This window comes from Cygnus atratus, chromosome 14 (assembly GCF_013377495.2).
Source record: "Cygnus atratus isolate AKBS03 ecotype Queensland, Australia chromosome 14, CAtr_DNAZoo_HiC_assembly, whole genome shotgun sequence".
Lineage (NCBI taxonomy): Eukaryota > Metazoa > Chordata > Aves > Anseriformes > Anatidae > Cygnus > Cygnus atratus.
The window spans coordinates 8,636,748-8,656,671 of NC_066375.1; the positions used below are offsets into that span (position 1 = coordinate 8,636,748).

At 39.6% G+C, this 19,924-nt stretch overlaps 1 protein-coding gene across 5 annotated transcripts in view; it reads right to left on the bottom strand.

The window, feature by feature from the left end:
- EBF1 (EBF transcription factor 1) overlaps nt 1-19,924 on the bottom strand; it is a 273,984-nt gene that overhangs the window by 83,475 nt on the left and 170,585 nt on the right. For 3 of the 5 annotated variants that reach the window (XM_035559574.2, XM_050713675.1, XM_035559573.2), the window contains exon 8: nt 12,308-12,449. In XM_035559574.2, the coding sequence (XP_035415467.1) occupies nt 12,308-12,449 (142 nt within the window). The remainder of the gene's footprint in view (nt 1-12,307; nt 12,450-19,924) is intronic. The other 2 variants (XM_035559572.2, XM_035559571.2) reach the window with 1 other exon arrangement.

Genomic DNA, 19,924 nt, shown 5'->3' on the forward strand with positions numbered 1-19,924 from the left:
TTTAACCACTACCCCAGTTCCACTTACTCTATTTTTTGATGATGCAGGGATTGAATGAGGGCTATATCAAGCAAACTGGGGAAAATTCTCTTTTTTAATTTCCTTATCAAAACTGTAAATCTCTCACAGCAAATCTTTCTAGAGGCAGAACACAGGCCTAGACAAAAGTTCTGAAGTCACATCATCTAGTCCCTGCAAGGTGTAAAAATCTCAGAGTCCCGAGGACAACAGCAAGTCTTGACGTTCAGATGTAGACTGGCATGTTACGGCCACACTGGCAAGACTTAGTCAAAGATGCTCTGCAACACACAGAAATTAACTAGATGAAACGTGGAGTTCAATCTAAATCATCACTACCCCAAACTAAATATTAGCACTGATTAAACTTTAATCTACCTCCCCAAATCTGTTACAAGACCCCTGCTATGTTACACAGCACAACAGTAAGAAGTTCACCTGAGATGGATTCTACAACAGACTTATTTCATGTGGACAAAACCAGGAGCCCTGACTAAAATTAGTTTCTAGCTGAAGTCTCTTTGTTCAGCAGAATTGAGAAAGTCTGCCCACAACAGAGAGTTTGCAGTAATCGTCTTTCAGAAACAGAACAACCCGTGTAGAAACACAAAGCAGTTGTGGCAGGGACAGGGAGTGCCAGTAATCCAGTTTCTTCGAGGAAAATTCAAGTACCCTAAGAGTTCTTATTCCTCATCTGATTTCTCTCACAAATCACAGGCTGCTCCCTAATGCAATTTTCTGGAGCCTGAGAATCATAAAGTCAAATACGAACAAGTCTAGTGGAAAATCTCTGATGCTAATCTTGGCCTACGACGTATTTTTAACAGGCGCTGAATTTGTGCGCCGGATTATCCAGATGGCCATACAGGAATCATCCTGATAGGATTAAACCTTTGTGCTGAACTCTGCTCCATCTGTTCTCGGAGGTTTGCCTATCGCTATCAGAATACGAATTTTCAGCCTATGTCTAGCACCAAGACTAAAAGTGCCTGTTCACCATACACGCACACACATGTGTATGCACAAACATATCCTTGAGTACTTGATTAGTAATGTGAGATGAAGTTAGCCTGAAGTTTACCACTAAAGAAACATATTGGTTTTATTATTTGTTTGAAGAACAAAGTACGCAATATCTAAATTCAAACAAAAAAGCATTTCTGTTGTTGTTCTGGGACTTGTTCAATTCATTAAACCATAGTATTGCCATAAATTTATAGATGAAGGCATGACTAAATATAAAGCAGCAAGGCTCTTCGTCTTTGAAATCTATTAGTGTATGAGAATGTATGACACAATTGCACTTTGAAGATATCATGGTTAAATATTCCAGATTAAAAAACAGCCAACAATGAAACTCATGCGTGCACACAGCGTTGGTAGCTGTTATTTGTGCCTCGATCCACTCACAGGCCAGGAACATAAAAGTAATAATCAGTCCCAGTAAAGAAAAGCTTATTCCCATTACTGTTGCTTTCTGCTTTTATTATCTATTAATGACAGTCTTCTGCATTCATTGTTGCAGCCTGCCAGATGCAGCAAAGATCCATATTCATCATGTGCAAAAACTGTGCTCAGGCTGTCTCTGTGACAGGTTAGGCGGAGCTGCCAACCAAGAGACCCAGGTCCGATGGACGGCCTCAGGTTTCCAGGCCCTGGGCCAAAGGAAAAGGTAGGGAATCTGGCTCTTCTGTAAGAAAAGCATCCCAATGGTCAGAAGGCTTCACTAAATTTCTGTTCTGGCCAGAAATATACTACAAAGCAATGACTACCTGGGGTGGGAAGGATGGATAAGAAAAATAAACAAAATATTTTTTGTTACCATTGTTGTTGTTGTTATTTGGGAGGTTTGCTTCAGGAATGCAATATATGCTCAGCCCATGTTTGCGATGGCAGCGGGACAGAGATGGAGAAAAGGTAACCTGAACTGAATTTCAAGCAGAATCCCTCTCTGCGCTGCAAAGACTGAGAACCCCTTGTCTCTCCTGTGCAGTGTCTTTCAGACCGTTTCCTCCTCTGTTCTTTGTGTTGCACTGAATGCAGGGTCAAGCTCCCCCTCCCAGCCATTTAGGCTTTACTTGCAAAAACACCAGCATAAAAATATATTTATAGTTCATAGTATCTGTCCAGCAATGACACCACATAAAACCAGCATGCTGAAAATCTGAGGAGGGAATACTTTGGACTCAAGCCTACAAACGCTTAGAGAAGTTGTTCTTTCAATGTGTCTGATAAAGTCAAGCTATGTTTATATTTATTTATTTAGGGCCATATTCAGACCACCTACTTCAGACGTTGCAGCATGTAAAAAGCCAGACTCCAGCTCTGGCTGAGTCAGGCTGCCTAAATTAGGATCCCCTTTCCTTTATACAATGGGCAGAAATGGGCAGTCAACTCTGGACTTCTGGAGACCCGGGAGCTCCCCCTTGGCTCCCAAAAGCACCAAGGGACCACAGCAAGATGAAACCATAATACCAGAGGTAGGAAGCAGCTAGAAGTAAGCGTGTAAGAAATATTTGGCAGCTGATATTGACCAGGCACCTGGCTTCAGGCTTTCCAGCAGACAACTCTGTCCTCTCAGATGCACAGCTGGATAAAAGGGCAGTACCCACAATCACCCCCAAGGTCATAACCCTTGGAAGGTTTTCTGCTGCACAAGAAGCAGATGTATTTTTCCCCAAAGGGCTCCTAACCAGAGTTGCTTTACCTTTCAGTGCTATGAAGGGCCATATCTGATCAGATACTGTATTTTTGCCCCTTCATCCCCTCAAATAGGCCTGGAAGTTGAGCAACGCTCTCACCTGAATGTGCTGCTGCAGAGCGCTGTGACCTCAAACCCCGGCCCACAAACTAAAGCCGCAGTTTGGAAGACAAGCAGCTCTGTGGTCAGGCCTGCAATTTACCTCCACGTTCTGGCCTTCCCTTTCAGTGTGGATCAGATAACACCAAACCTATGAATTCCATATGCAGGACCGGGTTTTCAGCAAACAGCAACATGAGCTGTACGTGCAGTCCCCAACAGCAGGGGAGATTTAGCAAGCCTGCTGCCACTGCACAGCACAAACAGGGACCTCTGTGGGAAACACATTTTGCTCTTGTATGGGGTAAGTACAGAACCTCTGACAGAGTTGCCACAAAGAAATAATGAAAAGGTATTAACCAAAAATAATTAATTCTGAATTTCCTTCTACTCCTATGGTTAACAGACACTTAGTGGTAGTACACTAAAAAATACACACTTTAAAAGTATTTGGGATGAGATTTTTGGAAGCATCCAGCTATCCAGTGATTCCAATCCCACTAAACACCTAAATGCAGCTTTAGCACTTTGGTGCTTTGAGTTTGACTTCATGTCCAAGAAAGTTCCAAACGATTGCTTTGGGGTACCTACATTTTGGGGTGACCTTCTGACCCACAAAAACAGAGCAGAAGTTTAGAAAGTTCTAACACCCACTTTATGAAGGACTGCATCTTGTCGAGCATCTCACAGTGCCCCTTGCACCTTAACTTGCAGATCTAATTGTATAAAGTACTTTTGAGAAATAAAGTCATACTTCTAAACTTTAGAGAAGTTTTTCATAAAACTTTTTCTTGATCTTTTTAATAAACTTCCTAACCCTACCCACTTCACTCAATGAGGTCATAAACCAGCATTGCTTATATTACAGTCACTTTCACACTAAGGATTTGTTTTGTCACAAAGTGAACTATAAATTCATGGAATGAAGGTGGGAAACAGAAAGGACTAATTGTGACACACAGAGCTTTCTGGTTATGCTCAGCAAACAGTTTGGGCTGAGATTTTCAGAAACACTTTATGAAGTTGTACCACTGGCTTTAATGAAAGCACACTTTTCCCAATGCTAGGCACTCCTGAAACTCTTGTATTCTGGATTTGGGCCAAACAGAAAGCTTGTCTCCATTCCAATATTAATTATTAGTAGTTTATTTTTATTCTTTATTACTAACATTAATAATTTTCAGATGGCAACCCAGATTAGAATAACCATTCCAAACTTCCCACCCTGGTGGGTTCCATTTTCTGCATCAGTTTCCTGGTTTATGCTATTAACTCATTTCCTTGAATGTGGAGGAACTTTGTGAAATACTCATTTTGCTGGTGAAACTCTCAGCAGGCACCCTGCGATGGAAGCGAGAGACTTAAATGCTCACACTGGTCTTCTCTCAGTTCAACGAGAAGACATGCAACCTGAGATGCAAAAACACCGAGTTCGTTATTTGTGAAGTTTTCTAACCGGAATATTCCACGTGACAATTTGGTGGAAAATTTTCAAATACACAAAATTTAAATCCTTAGACTGTCAGCACTCAACTGATTGATAGCTTTGGATATAATGGGAACAGAATCCTCTCAACATCACTGATTGCTTTGGCCTATTCAAATACTGGGGTACACCTAGTGTGAAAGATTTGGAAGTGTCCAGATACCGGCAAAGTTCTGTGAACACTGGTCTTTGATAATCGTGACCTTTTTCAGATAAATCCTCAAAACATCACAAGTTCCTGGCCTTTGTTTACAAATCGCAATTCACAAAATCCTCTCCTTTGTACTCTGCCCACATCAGTAAGGGACTGAACTGAAAAAAAACTTTGCCCAACATAATAAAACATTACATACGTATACAACAAAAACATTAAGCTGGAGTAATTTGTTTAGAAATAATATTAACCACATTACAGTAACATAATGTTTTGTAATTTACTGGTGTGCACATTTTGGAAGATTAGAAAAACAACGTTTGGCAAAACTTCACTGCCATACGGTGCGCAACATCTAGCAAACATTTCTCTAATCCTAATGTCATTCTTCTCTCCTACGATGCCATTGTATTAGTGACATGGTGGCCAGCAAAGCAAATTGAAATGTAATGAATGCTCATTATCTATGAATATTCATTGCCTATTTGAGCGCTACTGAATGTTCTCCTGTATTGCTAGCTGTGAAGTTTCTGCCAAACAGAGCAGCTAAGGTTTTTCTACATGCATTACTGTACTCCGATTCCTCTGAGGTCTGGAGGAAAACCTCAAACCTTCAGAAAGCAGTTGGGCCAGCTCTACAAATACGAGTCAACTCTCATGGTGATTGGAAAATTTCCATCTGAACTTTTCTCTCTTATCAGTCTGTTTTGCTGTAACAAAACATATTTTTACACAAATTTCTATCAAATTTTAATGCCAGTTTTCCTCGTGTTTTCTTCTTTTTTGTAATTTTGGGAGCACACTTCTGAAAGCTCCTCTGGGAAATTCACAAAATGCATTCTATCTTCATCCAGGTACTATTTTTCCATGAATTCATGACATTCTCATAACAATAGAGGGTAACAACATATCACAGCGTGACATCGTTTAGATATTCTGGGGGAAGGGCTGTTTTATTTTTTATGCGTTTGAAAAACATAAAGGGCACCTGCTCATGGGTAGAAACTGCCACACCTTATCTGTTTAAAATTAAGGTGTCTCCTGCTTCTGTTTTTTTTTTTTTTTTTTTTTTCAATTAGATGTCATCCCTAATGAATGACTGTCAAGCAGGAATTCTTTCTAACTATGGTAACTTGAGTACCCAAACTTGACTTTTCAGGAGACATCTCCATGGCCATTACGTAAAACCAACTCTTTTTCTTAAAGATTAAAATACTTCAGATGGTCTCTCTTAAGTCTCCTGTGACATGGCAGCAGGAGTGTTAGTACATACATGTTATGAAATAATGCCTGAATGATGAAAATTATCACAAGCTCCAAACTCCAACTTCATTAAACACTTACAGCCTAATGGCAGAAGTGAAGTTCTGGAATCTCCTTCGCAAATCAACCATTAAAAATATGCCTCCCAGGAAATTGTTTAAATCTTGTTTTCATTTAGCTTCAGACTAAAAATAAATTTTGAAGCATCAAAATTGCTGCAACCAGATATTCTAAACTTTTAAGCACCTCTCCTTAATGACTGATTTATGACCTAGACAAATAGAAACAGAAGATTTTCTGCTTTCTGTTTGACATGACTGGCTGGGAGAAGCGTAGCTCCACCCTCCCACCCACCCAGTTCTTGTGAAATTCTCAGTAATGGCCAAAGAAGAAGCAGGGGTACAGGCCTGCAGGCAGCTACTCAGCTCTGGTGAAGATTACAAAAATCATCAGCACAATTCAGTGGGGCGTAATTTAGTGAACACAGTTTGGAGCCGTGTGAATCAGAGCTCTGCTGTGTTTTGCTAACCTGAAGGATAGTGTTTTCACTCCTGAAGGGACTATTACGATCACACAACCTGGCATCCTGCATAGCACCAGCCAGAAAACCTCATCCAGCAATTCCTGGGCGAGGAATTACTCAAGCCCATAACCTTTCCCTGACCTGATGTATACCATTTAGGAAGAGACCAGGTCCTGGATTAATATTGACAAACTACAGAGAATCTGCCACAGTTTTGGCATTTGTTTCAATCGTCTCTGGAGGTAAAATATTGCTGAGGTCATATTGTAGTCTTTATTTACTTAGAGATTTTCTAAAGTGTAGCACCTTAACTTTCTGGACGTGTTTTGTCTCTTCGGAGGGACTCTACCTCCATCTGAGTACACATACTGGATTAATCCACCCCTGATGTGTTCGCTTATATTAGAAACATACAGTAAGACCACAGGGCAGTGAAGAGGTTAATATTATACACTTAGTGAGGTCAAGCTCCAAGAAGACATAGCAAGCCATTATGTAAAAAAAAATTGCCTGAATTTATGAGTCACTGCATTTATGAAGGAACTGATATGAGAAAGACAACTTGGCAAAAGTAAAGAAAATGATTTCCAGCTTGAAGTTTTGCAATCCTTCAGTATATCAAGGCTCACTTACTGTTATTACTATCCATGTTGTGCAATGTTCTGAAAGTCACATTTTTTCCCTTGTGTATGCATAGAGATGTCCAACAACCCTAGGTACTCTTCCCTCATAGAAAATAAATTAGAAAGCAGACGTAACTCAGAATAACATACAAGATCCCCTCAAGTAGAGTGGTAGGATCCTAATATTTTTTTTCAATATTTTCCTTCTAAATAATAAATCAAGCCAACTGCATTCCTCTATATGGAATGATATGGTGCAGAAAAAGCCTGTGTGTTTATATTTTTCACATAATCATGAAAACATTCCTAAGTGAGGCACTAAGATATAACAGGTGCTTCCACCCATAGATGCAATGAGACAAACATGAAAGTTTCTTTGTTTAAACTGCACCAGTTTGTGAATGTAGTAGTCCCTGACTTTGCTGGATCTATACCATCTGAGGGACAAAATGTAATAAATTTTGGAGATTAACCTTCTTTCTTAATTGTTAATATTTTTGCCTTCAATCATTATTCTTATATTAACAATTTCTTCAACAAGCACAGACACATGCAACACCAAGGCATTCTGGGTTGAATCAAAATACTTTATAAGATGGGGAAAAAGCTTTCCCTTTTATTAACCAAAATAGAAAAAATATATAGTCTACTAAGGCACAGCCTAGCAATCTTAGTGGCAAATCTGTGCACATGCACACTGCGGTGTATGTGGGATCTCAGATCGACTGGGTGGGCAGGATTGGCAAGCAATCCTCTTTAAATGCCCCACTGCTGACAAGAGGATCTACCTGATGTACCCAGCTGAGGCACAGCAACTACTACTTTTCATTTACTGTGGGATGTTTTGCACCTGCAGGTAGCAAATAGTCTGAATCATTCATTATTATCATGAACTAAAACAATATAGCAAAAGCTTGATGGCCTCAGGTGCCATAATATAAGGACCAAATAATCCAGCTATATTCTATAATTTCTACTACAAGGCAGCCACTAACATATACATATAAAGATCTCTATATATTTCATATTAAAACAATGGCTGGACACTACTTTAGAAATCATGTTTGTCTTTGCTTCCATCTTCAAATTCTGACACCATGTCTCATAATTTGTCTCTCTTTCTACCGTGAATCTTTTCTCTTTTGCTGCTGTTGAGCTGACTCAGAACCAAATCACCACCAAACCTCAGCACCACCTAGTTCTTTGGTGCTCTCCTACAGAGGAGGAAGAGGAAGGAAAAGTAAAAGAAATAAAACTGTCCCTTTAAAAAAAAAAATACAAGCATTTAAGCTGCTTGTCAGTCGTCTTCCTGACAAGGCCACTTGAATGTATTCAGGAATATTTGCATAAATGCTCACAGTGAGTTCACCGTGGCAGCTAGCGCTAATGGTACATAAAGTAATTTAGTCACTTTTCTTAGGCATCCTGTCAGGGTGATAAGCACCCCCTTCTTTGCCTTGTTGCATATTAGATCATTAGATAATAAAGTGTTAGAGCATGCAAACTGACAGGGTCTCAGGGACTATCATTTTTCGAGGGCATTGCATTCTGCCAGTGAGAAAAAATAATAGAGAAACTGATGCTGCAATTGGCTTTACATTTTTTTAGAACCATTCAGAGATTTGGGAGAAAAAGATTTTTTTTTTTATTTTATTTTGCAGTAATAACTGAAAACTTTGCAGACAGCTGCAGTAGTGGACTTCATGCTGGTAAACTTGAAAAGGGTTGTTGCAAACCCTGTCAGAACTCCCTCTTCCACAAGCTAGTCTCTTAAATTGCATTGGAAAGATTTTGCTTTTAAAATTGACACCCTGGGACGAACTACAAGCTGAAACATATTCTACTGGTTGGGGCCTATTGGCTCTTCACTATATATCTTAATATATGTGTACAATTTAGAAAGGTCAACCACGCCAGCCTTCTGGTTTACCATAAATATAAAACAAGTGAGGATCCAACTATTTGTGAATGAAAAAGTGATAATTACTGAAAACCACAGATTGCTGTGGCTTACCCTATTTATACCACACAGAGATGCATGAAATAATTTGCCTTTGCCAGCTATTACTCTTGAAAGATAGATACATTTATTTGAAATATGAGCTTCTTAACCCACTGGTTTCAAGGAGGACAGTGTGTGGAAATGAAACCGTGATCTAGGTTCCTAGTTATATTCAGAGATATGAGATACGAAAAGGAACTTTCCTTTTACTGCCTGACAAGCAAGATATAAATAGAGATGTGTTGCATGTCCCAAAAATAATCCAGGCTACCTGCTAATGAGATGGTAAAAACCCAAATGCGGAGACACTAGGCTCCTGAGCGGCTCAGGAGGTAAAGCTTCCTTTCTAGCTTTTTGGCATCCAAAGGCTTTTTTAGATGTCACTTAAGCTGCAGCTCCATGTTAAAGAGCAGCATGTCCCAACACAGCTTTGGAAGGAAAAATAAACTGGATATGATCTAATGAAATTAGGCAACCAGCACACCTTCTTCATACATCCTCTCTCTTTCCCAGTCTCAGTCCTCTCACAGTCAGGTATTTATCACTATTGTGATCAAGTATTTGATTTAAAGAGTCAAATATCTAGAAAAGTGCACGGAAATACATTTGGTCAAGGGCATACTCCAGCATTTCAAAACCTGTGACCAGAAGTTGCTCAGCAGAGCAGTAAACCAGAGACAAACAAGCCATGTCTCTGTTAGTTTCTGATTCACCATTTACAAATATTGTTCAGGTCAATCTGTCCTCCCCCTGAGGGAGCCAGGAAAGCTGGAAAGAGGAAAGACAAACAAGCAGTCTTTTCTACTTACACATGAAGATATTATTCAAGATAAAAATTGCAAAACCAGGAGGATAATAATATACTTTAAGACTCAAAGTAAAACTGAAAATTAATTTCAGTGAAGGAAACTCTCATCTGTTCCAACAGGTCTAAAGTTCTTGGTGGTTGCCCAGAATTCAACAGCATTAAGCCCAGTTGAGACTTTGCCCACTTTTTTCACTCAGTTAAGTGTTTTAGACATTCAATACTGACATTTAAAACAGTTACTGGATTTTTTTTTCATTATTATTATTTATTTTGCCATCTCCTGGGACACAAATACGCATAGAATTCCTGGAGAGATGGATTAGAAGATTTACCTTAAAAAGAAAGACTCCACCAAGCCTTTGGGAAAAGTGTAATTTTGTAGTATGGAGGTTACATTCAAAAGTAAGAATTTATTAGTGGTGGCTTTATGAGGTTGCTTAAGAGGTGTCTGAGAAAGTAGATCAGAAAAATCACCTTTCCCACCAAATGTACACATGGAGATAATTTGCAGATGTTAGCTTTTAATGGTAGCACAGTAACCAGAGTTTGTATAAATACGTAAGCATAGTATTATCTTTTTTTGCTTCTTTTTGCTGGCAGAATCTTTCAGGTAGTACGAGTGGTAAAATGGGATGCTATTACACCATGCACACAAATCAGAACATTTATAAGTATGAGAAAATAAGTATTGCCTTGACCAAAAGCATGCACTGAGAAGACTGCAATGGGGAAAAAAAATCCTACACTAGCTGGAATATAAGCTAAACATTAGAGGTTTTTGAAAGACTAGACTTAATGGAAAGATTACAAAGTTGTACAGAGTGAAGTTTCTTTTTGTAATGTTCTGCCTCCTGCTAATTAATAAAGACAGAGTTCGTACATTCCTTACAAAAATTCAGCAAAAAAAATTATGACAGTGGTTTGTTTATTAAATTAGGTTGTTGGCAGGATGAAAAAAATTCTATAACATGAATTATAGCTGAAAATGGCTCATAGCCTACATAAAAAGTTGGAGCTAAATAAATACAGATGTAAGTTATGTTTATATAATGAGAAACGCTGCTGAGCTAAGAATTTTAGGTTAGTAAGTGTGAACTACAGACCTGATTCTGCAAACACTTATCAATACCCTCAACTTTACTGACACAAGAAGCCTCATTGATCCCAACAGGACCATATGTGCACATAATCTTAAATATATGCATAAGTGCTTGCAGGACTGATGCTTGAAAGCAGGAACAGAATAGAAAGCTATTTCCACAGGAATCCACTGAGTAGTAGAAATTCATACATTTGCCCATTTCTCGCTATTAATAATTTCTTTTAACATATCTACTGAACATTATTTCTGAGTGGCATTCACTTTCCTGGAGAAAATTTTATCTGGTTCCTTCAAACTCTTTGGAAAAATCTATTTAATTATTCATCAGATCCTTGGCAAATATTTGTGAAACAAACCAGCATAAAGGACTAGAGCCTTCTACACTCAACAACTTCAATAGAGGCTGAGGGTACACATCTCTTAGAGGGAGCAAGCACCTATTGAATTAGGATTACAAACAGCTTTGAAGACAAAGAGCTTTTCTACCAAGCTGGAATGGAGAAAGGGGAGTGAAATGCCCTCTGTTTTTGGTGTTTGTTTTTTGTTGTTTTGTTTTATTTTCAGTAGTAGTCATCGAGGACAAAGAGCAAAACAAAATGTTAATCAAATCCAGATTTTTCAAAGTGCATTTGTACTTCTGCATTGTCAACAACTCCCATTTTAAGCACCTACAGTCACCAGCAGATATTCTCATCCAGGACCAGTTGATTTTCTGGAAAAGATTACTATCCTCAAGGCTACTCCCAGTCACAGCCCCCATTCCACCCTTACTGGTGTTCACCGTGCTTTCAAACAAGCCAGCCAAATTGCCTTGCACCGTTTCTCCTTCAAACATTTCAGGAAAATAAGCCAGACTGGCAAAGAGTTATTGCTGAAACTGTTAAACTCAAATGGACTACTTTAAATTGAAGGAGATTAAGGAGCGATCAGACTATCTTGGCTGGCATGTCTATGGCAGAGATTAGCCTCCAGCAGGGAGGAGAGGCCAGCAGCTGTGGCATGCGAGGAACAGCAACTTCCTCAGCTGGCACAGCTGGAGCCAGAAGAGAACATTCGTCCATGGCTTGAGTAAGCAGATGGATTTCCAAAAGGGCTCTGCTTTCATTATAACAATTCAAAGAAGCAGCTGGATCTCCTAGAGAGCCCTGCAATCCGTAGATAATAGTAATCCAATCCCAAATTTGGGTGCTGAGCACTTCAGAAAATATGCAACATCCTTTAGATGCACAGTCAAAAATCAAGACAATTTGGAAAAGGTCAGTTTTGGGTACCAAACAGACTCAACCCAAAAATAACTGAAAAATCACCGTACTTCACAAACATACAGAATAGATTCTGCACCCATATTTGTCTACTAGTTTGTCATTTAACTACACTTAGTGCTGACCTAGTTGAAGAATTCCGCTTGGAGGCCAGTCCCAAAGGGAATGATTGTTACACAACAACTTGAAACCAGTAGTCAGAGACAGAAACCAAATAAATCCACATTTAAAGTAGCAATGCCAACCAATGAAAATGATATGCCTACCATGTTCCAGATAAGAAGGCGTACCTTCCGAGGGATCGAGTCTTCGAGCTCTCCGCCCATGTTTAGAATTGTTGTGCACAAACATATTGTCCGACACTGCCAACACATGGCCATCAACATTGACTGTTGTAGACACCACAACCTGCAAGCACAAGAGCAAAATGGAGGAACATTCAGATACATATGTATGTTTTTTAAGCACAGAGTGTAATAAACTCAGTTAAATAAATAACAGCTGGGAGCTGTAGAAAATTGCATAGCTATTTCACATAATAACTGGTGCTTATGCTGTACAAATCTAACAAGAGACGCTATTGATGAGTGGGTCTTTGGCATCGAAAGCTTTTGATGCAGTTTTAAGTCAAATTGCAGAGTTTGTAGCTGCATGGCAGACGGCACACTGTTAACCATCATTTTAACAAGAGGATCTTTATTAAGTATTTTTCCCGTATGTACAAGGGCAGCTGTGTTTCACCCTAAATTATCCTTCAGTTTCCATTCTCAAGTAGATAGAGCTGTTGACATTGCAAATGAGAATCAGCTCAGAATAAAAGAAAACGAAAGTGTAGTTTGTGAAGTTGCAATTACAGTTGTTGCATTCCGCCTCCCTCTCTCCTGCCATCTACACTGCTCCCTGCTCGGTACAGTCACTACAGGTTGTTTCTCCTGAGCTCTGTCTCAGAGGGTACTCATAGGTGTGTTCATTCGTATATGCATGCAGGCTATACAGTGGGGATTTGATCTGGGAAACATAAACCTATTCAACCAGCGTTAGCATTATTTGTATTTCCTAATTTATCTCAACGTCAACACCTATGACTTGGTTTCAGGTGAGGTTGTGGAGCCCTGCCCTGGAGGTAGGGTCTGATGCTTCTGCTCCCCGGGGGCAACCCAGGGTGGGAGAGGAGCCAGTCTGAGGGGAGCAAATGGGTAAGTGTTGGGTCAAGATTTAGGAGCCCCAACTACTTGGAGGGGTCCCGAGGGACCTCTGAACCTTGAGGCTCAGCAGACACTATCCAAGAGGAAATCCCTGTTCAGGCTTGGGGCACCTGAGCCACAATCTGTAGTGAAGGGAATGGCAGGGGGCGAGCAGGACAAGTTCCCAGCAGAGCCACAAAATCATCACTCGGGGTTTCTTCCTAACCCAGGTCTCCTTCCACCCCACTCCAACCGTGCAATGTTGCAGCCTCCCTGGCTTTCGTTCAGCTGCCCCCTCCCACAGCCTTTTCCCAAGAAAGTACATCATTATCGGGGTTTTACCCCAGCCAAGGGTTTGGCCTTCAGCCAACTGCTGGTTTGCCAGGAGCACACGCTGCCTTCGAGAACTTCCACTAACACAATCAGAAGAAATGACCTACACTTCTCCTTACATTAAACAGGGAAAGGGATTAAAAACTGAAACCCACAGAGATATGTTTATTCATGCGACCTCTTACAACCAAATATAATAATTGTCTGTTAATTGCAGTTTCAGCTCCCACCTCATGCTTCGACATGTGAAACAGCAATCAGCAGCTCCTGTTTAATCCACCTATTATGTTGACTAATTAACTTTGCTCGACAGTTTATTTCTTCCTCCATTATCAGCCCCTGTCAGCCGCAAGCACACTGCCGCAAAGGGGGACCTCAGCCCTTTTGATTGATCACCGATAGATTGACATGCAGATTAATTTAATTAGAATCACCTCACTTGAGAAATGAAAGACAATGGCAAGGAGGCTAATAGATCTGCTCTTATAATGAGGCAAGCCTCCAGAGCCATGGCAGAGGATTTCTGATTTATTTTGCTGAATTCCCCAGTCGCTCTGAAAGGCTCTTGCTTTAATTGTTCTTGGTTTTGAGAGGCTTTAGCCTCTGAAGAGGTGAAATGCTTTACAAGGATTGGCAAACATTGCTTCAACTCTCTCAGGAAGCTTCTGCCTCTCAAAGTTGGTCAAATGGGGACACTTAAAGGATCGCTTACAACATTTCAATTTCATTTTCATTCAACAATTCATTTCAACAATTCAATTTCATTGAATTGAATTTAAAAATTTAAACAAAATATTTTCCACCTACTTCTGACCACCTATAAAATGCTTAAAAATATAAAGTAAGTGAAGCTGCTCAGATGCCTATAACTAATCCCAAAGTTATGTCTCTAAAAAGAGGAATACAAAAGAGAATATTTTACATCTAAAGGATCTTAAGACCATCCCTCAGAATGGCATTCCAGGCAATAGATTTTTGTGTGTGTTATAAGTGAAAGGTATTAAAATACAGAATAAATGATTCAAGAGCTCTTACAGATGGAAATTTGGGAAAAAGAAAGCACCAAGTACTGTAGGTAAGTTCTTCTGAAATCAAACTAGAGAAAAAAGAAAAAAAAAAAAAGAAAAAAGAAAAAAGAAAAAAAAGCCCTGTATATAAAATTCCAAAAGGGATTTCAAAAGTAATTTATCCTTTGCATTCCTGAGGGATAGAATAAAGTTTATGATATTTTCAATAAAATATGATCTTATAGTAAGTGGCTCAGGGTTTGCAATCTTATTTGTGCACTTGCATCCATTGTAAATTCTTTGCAACTGGGATTTTGAGCCAAATCCTTAGCTGACATTGCCTGTCATAGCTCCATGATTTATACCTCCCCCTTATCTTCTTCTATGGGTCTGCTAAGAAAATTAATACTATTGCAATTAATAAAAACAACTACAATGTCAGATACTTCCCCCAACCCAAAAAACATATAGGTACATACATATTGCCCACTGAAGCTGATCAATCCTGTGCTGGAACCCAAACTTTTGAACATTTCTAGAAAAGGCATTCCAAAAACTAACAATTCAAGAGTAATAATAGCAAGACAGGTCCCAGACTTGTGAAAGACATGTATGTAAGTAGCTGTCTCTATCCATGCACATTTCTAGGGAAGAACTCATGGAAACAATCCTAGTGAGGTCACTTTTATGGGAGTAAAGCTATATTTGATTTTTCCCCCTCAGGTTTCCAAAATTCTTGATGTGACAGATTTTGAATTACTTAACAGTGTCTTCCTACCTGCCTCCTGAGTTTGATTTACTACAAAGAGACCACATTGGTGTGGTTCCTCAGTGTCGTTAGCAGAAGAAACTATAAAAGGAATCCCCAAGAGAAACTGTTTCCAGTGTCAGGAAACGCAGAAAAAAAAAAAAAAAAAAAGAAAAAAAAAGTGGTTACTCTTATGTGTCTGTCTGAAAAAAAAATGATTATTCATACTGCACTTGTAAGAAACAGCAAAAACTGCTTAATGCTTTAAACACAAAATCTCATTAATTCAAGAATACTGAAGATATACTGCACTAACGAAATATTAATACCCCTAAGTATTAACAGAGAAAAAAATACACCTTGAATATTGTGTGCCACAGTTACATCCTTGGATTGCTGCAGAGCACTTACATACTTACAAGTTCTGCTCATATTTTTTAATCTAAAAAAATACTACACTCTCCTCATTTTGATTTTGAAATGATTCGGATATGTTCAAGTCAAAGCACATGCTAAAACTAATTTGTGGAGAAATCATAAAATTAGGGGGAGGGGAGAGCCAAAGTAGATGTGGAATGGGCACTGAGGTATCCTAAAACACAGACCATAGCAAGAGGGAAAGGCACACTACAGTTTAATAAATGATTAATGAGGTGCTGACACATTAATGTAAGCACAGGGACAACCAGGCCTGCCAAATCTCAAACCTTTCCAAATTTTGTCAACAAAACACAGTTTTAATTTGGGACAGGCAAACACGGAAAACGATTTTGAGCTTTAGCTTCAGCCCTTCATAGATTTTGAATTTAAATCCTGTATCAACATCGGAGGAGACAGGGGTATGAAAGAAACACATTGGTTTATAACTTTGTTCAATGAAGTTGGCACTATCAACTGCATTAACGTATCACAACTCTATGAATTATTCTGCCTGCCATTAAATAGTTCGGTTGTGAATGCTTTGGAGCTTAGTTTAAAAAAAAATATTCTGAGACCAGGAGCCTGTAGATCAAGCTATTTATCCACGTTTAGCACTCAGCCTGTTTATTTGTTATAGTACCTCACCTAATATATCAAAATTAAGCATTGCATGACTCCTCATTTTTAACCACAGCCCATTAAGCTTTGCTAACTGATTAAGACATAGCATGTTCCTTGTGCTTTCAATTTTCTCCAGTGTAAAGTGAGGGTTCTGATATTTTTGTGATGTCCCCAACATCCAGTGGCGTAGGCAGAGAAAATCTGATTAAGATGATTTCCAGCTTTAAACTGTGTCACTGGTGTTAAAACTGTAACTCCTGCATTTGCTGCCCTTCTGAAAGCTATGCAGAAATGGCTCGAGCAACGTCTTTATTTTCACCACCACTTCGTGACCTCTTCCTACAATGTCTTGACTTCTTTATACTAGTAACTAAAAATTTCTTTCAATTTAATAAGACATTTTAAAATGTGTCTAACTTAAAGCACATAAGTACAATACATTCAGTAATTTTGCTCACATGCACAAGGCCAGGCCAGGTGCTTAATTACCTTGTTGAATTGGGCCACAGCTCTCACTGCTATTTTCCAGATTTTTTTTTTTTTTTTGGCCTTTACCTTCTCTGGGGATGAAGCCTTGCATGTCCAAATTCCATTATCACGGATTCATGAAGCATCATCTCTTTCTCTTATGCAAATTTGCAATAGGACACAAGTGGCTTCAATTCAAACATGAGTGGCAGCATCCCATGGAGGCAAACTAGCAGCCTAGGCTGGGGAAGAGCTTGTGCTAACAACATCAAACAGTGTGGCAATTTCCAAGTGACTTTCAAGGTTTTCATAATAAACAAATGTTTGGGGTTTTATACAGTGACTCAGTCTGAAAAGTTTCCTCTAAATTAAAACTCGACGTGTCAGTTTGCAAGCAGTTGTGCTAAAACAAGAACAAGATAACTGGGGCACCTGGGTTTCATTAATTACAATAATACACAAAACTGTTTAGGTTGTGTGAGTACTGAAAAACAAAATCTGGCCAGAATTCACCCATGATACCACCTACTTATTACTATTACTGCTGACTGGGGCTCTACAGCCTATCCTACCAAGACTGATGACTTCTGACAAAGAATGCAAAAACAGACTGAGCATCTGCTCCATGGGGTTTTTGGAATAAAAAGGTAAGGTTGGACTGAAGAGAAAATAAGTGGTACTGCCAAATGTTTTGTGCAATTGGACTGATGAAATAGAGATGAAGTAATTTTCTTAAGAACAAATGAGGAGTCTGTAGCATAGCTGAACGCTCAACCCAAGTCTTGAGTCCTTGCATAGACAGCACTTGCCTTTTTCTCTCTGACTATCTCTGCTGCTAGAGACACAGCTAACACAGCCAGGGCCAGCACTGCTCCAGAACTCACTTCTGCTGGCACTTGACCCTGCTGATATACAGCACCCAGTTGCCACATGCCTGGGCATCTCAGACATGTAGAGAAATGTATTTCCTTCCAGGCCCACAACTGCTTTTATGTTAGGCCTATTCCACTAGTATATTTGCAAGCAAAGTGCAGGATAAAACTTCCTAATTCACTTCTATACATGAATGAAGACTCACATGCAGGTCTTCTGAATCAGCAGATACTCTACCTCCTCCCTGTGCTTTCTTAACCATAGACCATACTACAGTCAGACAATTCCCTGTTGCAGGAAATAAAACTATTAAGAAAGGAAATTTTCAGCATGAACTATTCTTAGATGGTACAAGACTCATGCCCCTGGCCCTTCACTGTCTCCCCACCAAAACCACAAGCTCTGTTCTAATAACTCCTAGCAAGTTTGGGAGACAGATAACTGACACCATGCCAAAAGGTGGACAAGTCCCCAGGCAGCTTGACAGTCCAGCACAGCAGAGGGAATAAAGTAAAGGAAGGGAAAGTCTCAATTTTTCTGTGAAAAGTGTGTGCTACTATCCAAAAAGTATTTGGAAATGCATTAGTCTCATCTTTTTAACCATACCTTTGACATAACTTTAAGACAGACTTTTTGAGTCACTGGGAATATTTCAAAAGCACAAAGGAGCTGATGAAAAACACTCTACTCACTTCACAGGGGCCTAGATTTCATTTGGTTCCTATACAACACTGTCTCAAACATCTAGGTGCATCATATTATCAAGATACTATGTGTATACTTGGTCCTTTTCACCCCAAGAAATAAAAACTGAAGCCTGGATTCTGTAGTGTGGTTGTTTTATTTTAAGAAGTCTGTTGCTAAAAGAACGAGTTTGACATTGAAAAAAAAAAAAAAGAAAAGAAGAGGAAGAAAAAAAAAAGCAATGTAAAACAATAAGCCTGGGCACTTAACAGAACGCTGCAAGCTTCAATACCACCCTGTATTATAGTATGAGTGGTTCACTCTGCTGAAAGTGATTAATTTCTTGAAAATGCTAAGGTCACACTAATTGACACGACCTGTGTAATTAAGCAGTCTCTGTTTATACACGAAAAGCTCAACTGCTGTGAAGCTGGGTTTGTATGACAGAATGTCTTTACAAGTCAAGAGATCAACAACCTTTCCTATGTCCTACCTACTCGCCGACACAGGCTCCTGATTGCTGCTCTGAGAGAACAAGCAAAAGCATTACCATATGAAAATCAGCCTCTAGCCTGGACGAGCACAAACCCAGCAGAATGTGCATGTTGTGAAGCAAGCTCTGACAGGCCCCAGGGGTGACTGCTTGGCCTAAATCCCCATGCTGGTGAGTCCCCTTTTTCCACTTTCTCCTTCACTGATAATGCCCTCTCAAATCATGGGAGAAATGTGACAGAGGGAAGAACGTGGGGTGAGAAGCCAAGGGCTCTGCCATGCTAATGCTAGCTTTTATACTGATTAATTTAATCCCTGTGGCCACATCTCCTCCCTTCTGCACATCTATGCTTTAAGGGGCAAATAACACCCTTCTGACTTCCAGTGTTGTTGCAATTAAGCAGTTCAACAAAAGACATATGTTTTACATGTAAGTAATATTGCCATTTACATATCATTTAGCACTTTTAAGCACCACAATGCCATGAAGAAACAAACAAAAATTCTGAGCTACTGCAGAAACCAGCAATTACCTTTTGGAGTCTTCTTGCTCCAGAGACCCATGGGGTCAATGGGACAAACCTCCTGTTTTTTCCTCAGCTCCCTGTGGCAAATCCCCACTGAATGACTACGTCATGTTTTCTCTCTGTGCTCTACCTACCCCTCCCATCAAAAAGGAAGGTCCTTTGGCTGTCTATACCATATTTTAATTCAGCCAATACTCAGGTAAAGCATCATTGGCACAGTCAAAGGACCACGTATCCAATACAGGGCTTGGGACAACCACTCTCAACATTGTCACCATACAACTCTCTGCTGACAGCACTGAGAAAGGCAAGCACAGGTCATCTTCCCAAGGGATACTGATGTTTTTAACCCCAAAAGTGGTCATGGGCATATGGGTAGCATAAGAAAATGTCTTTGGCCACCTGAAGCCGTGTTGACACTATAGATCCTGAGCCCCACTCCCACATGCTGCAACAGTGGGGAAATTTCAGTCCAAAATATCCCAAAAAAGATACACATAACAGGACTGACTACAGGGATGAACCA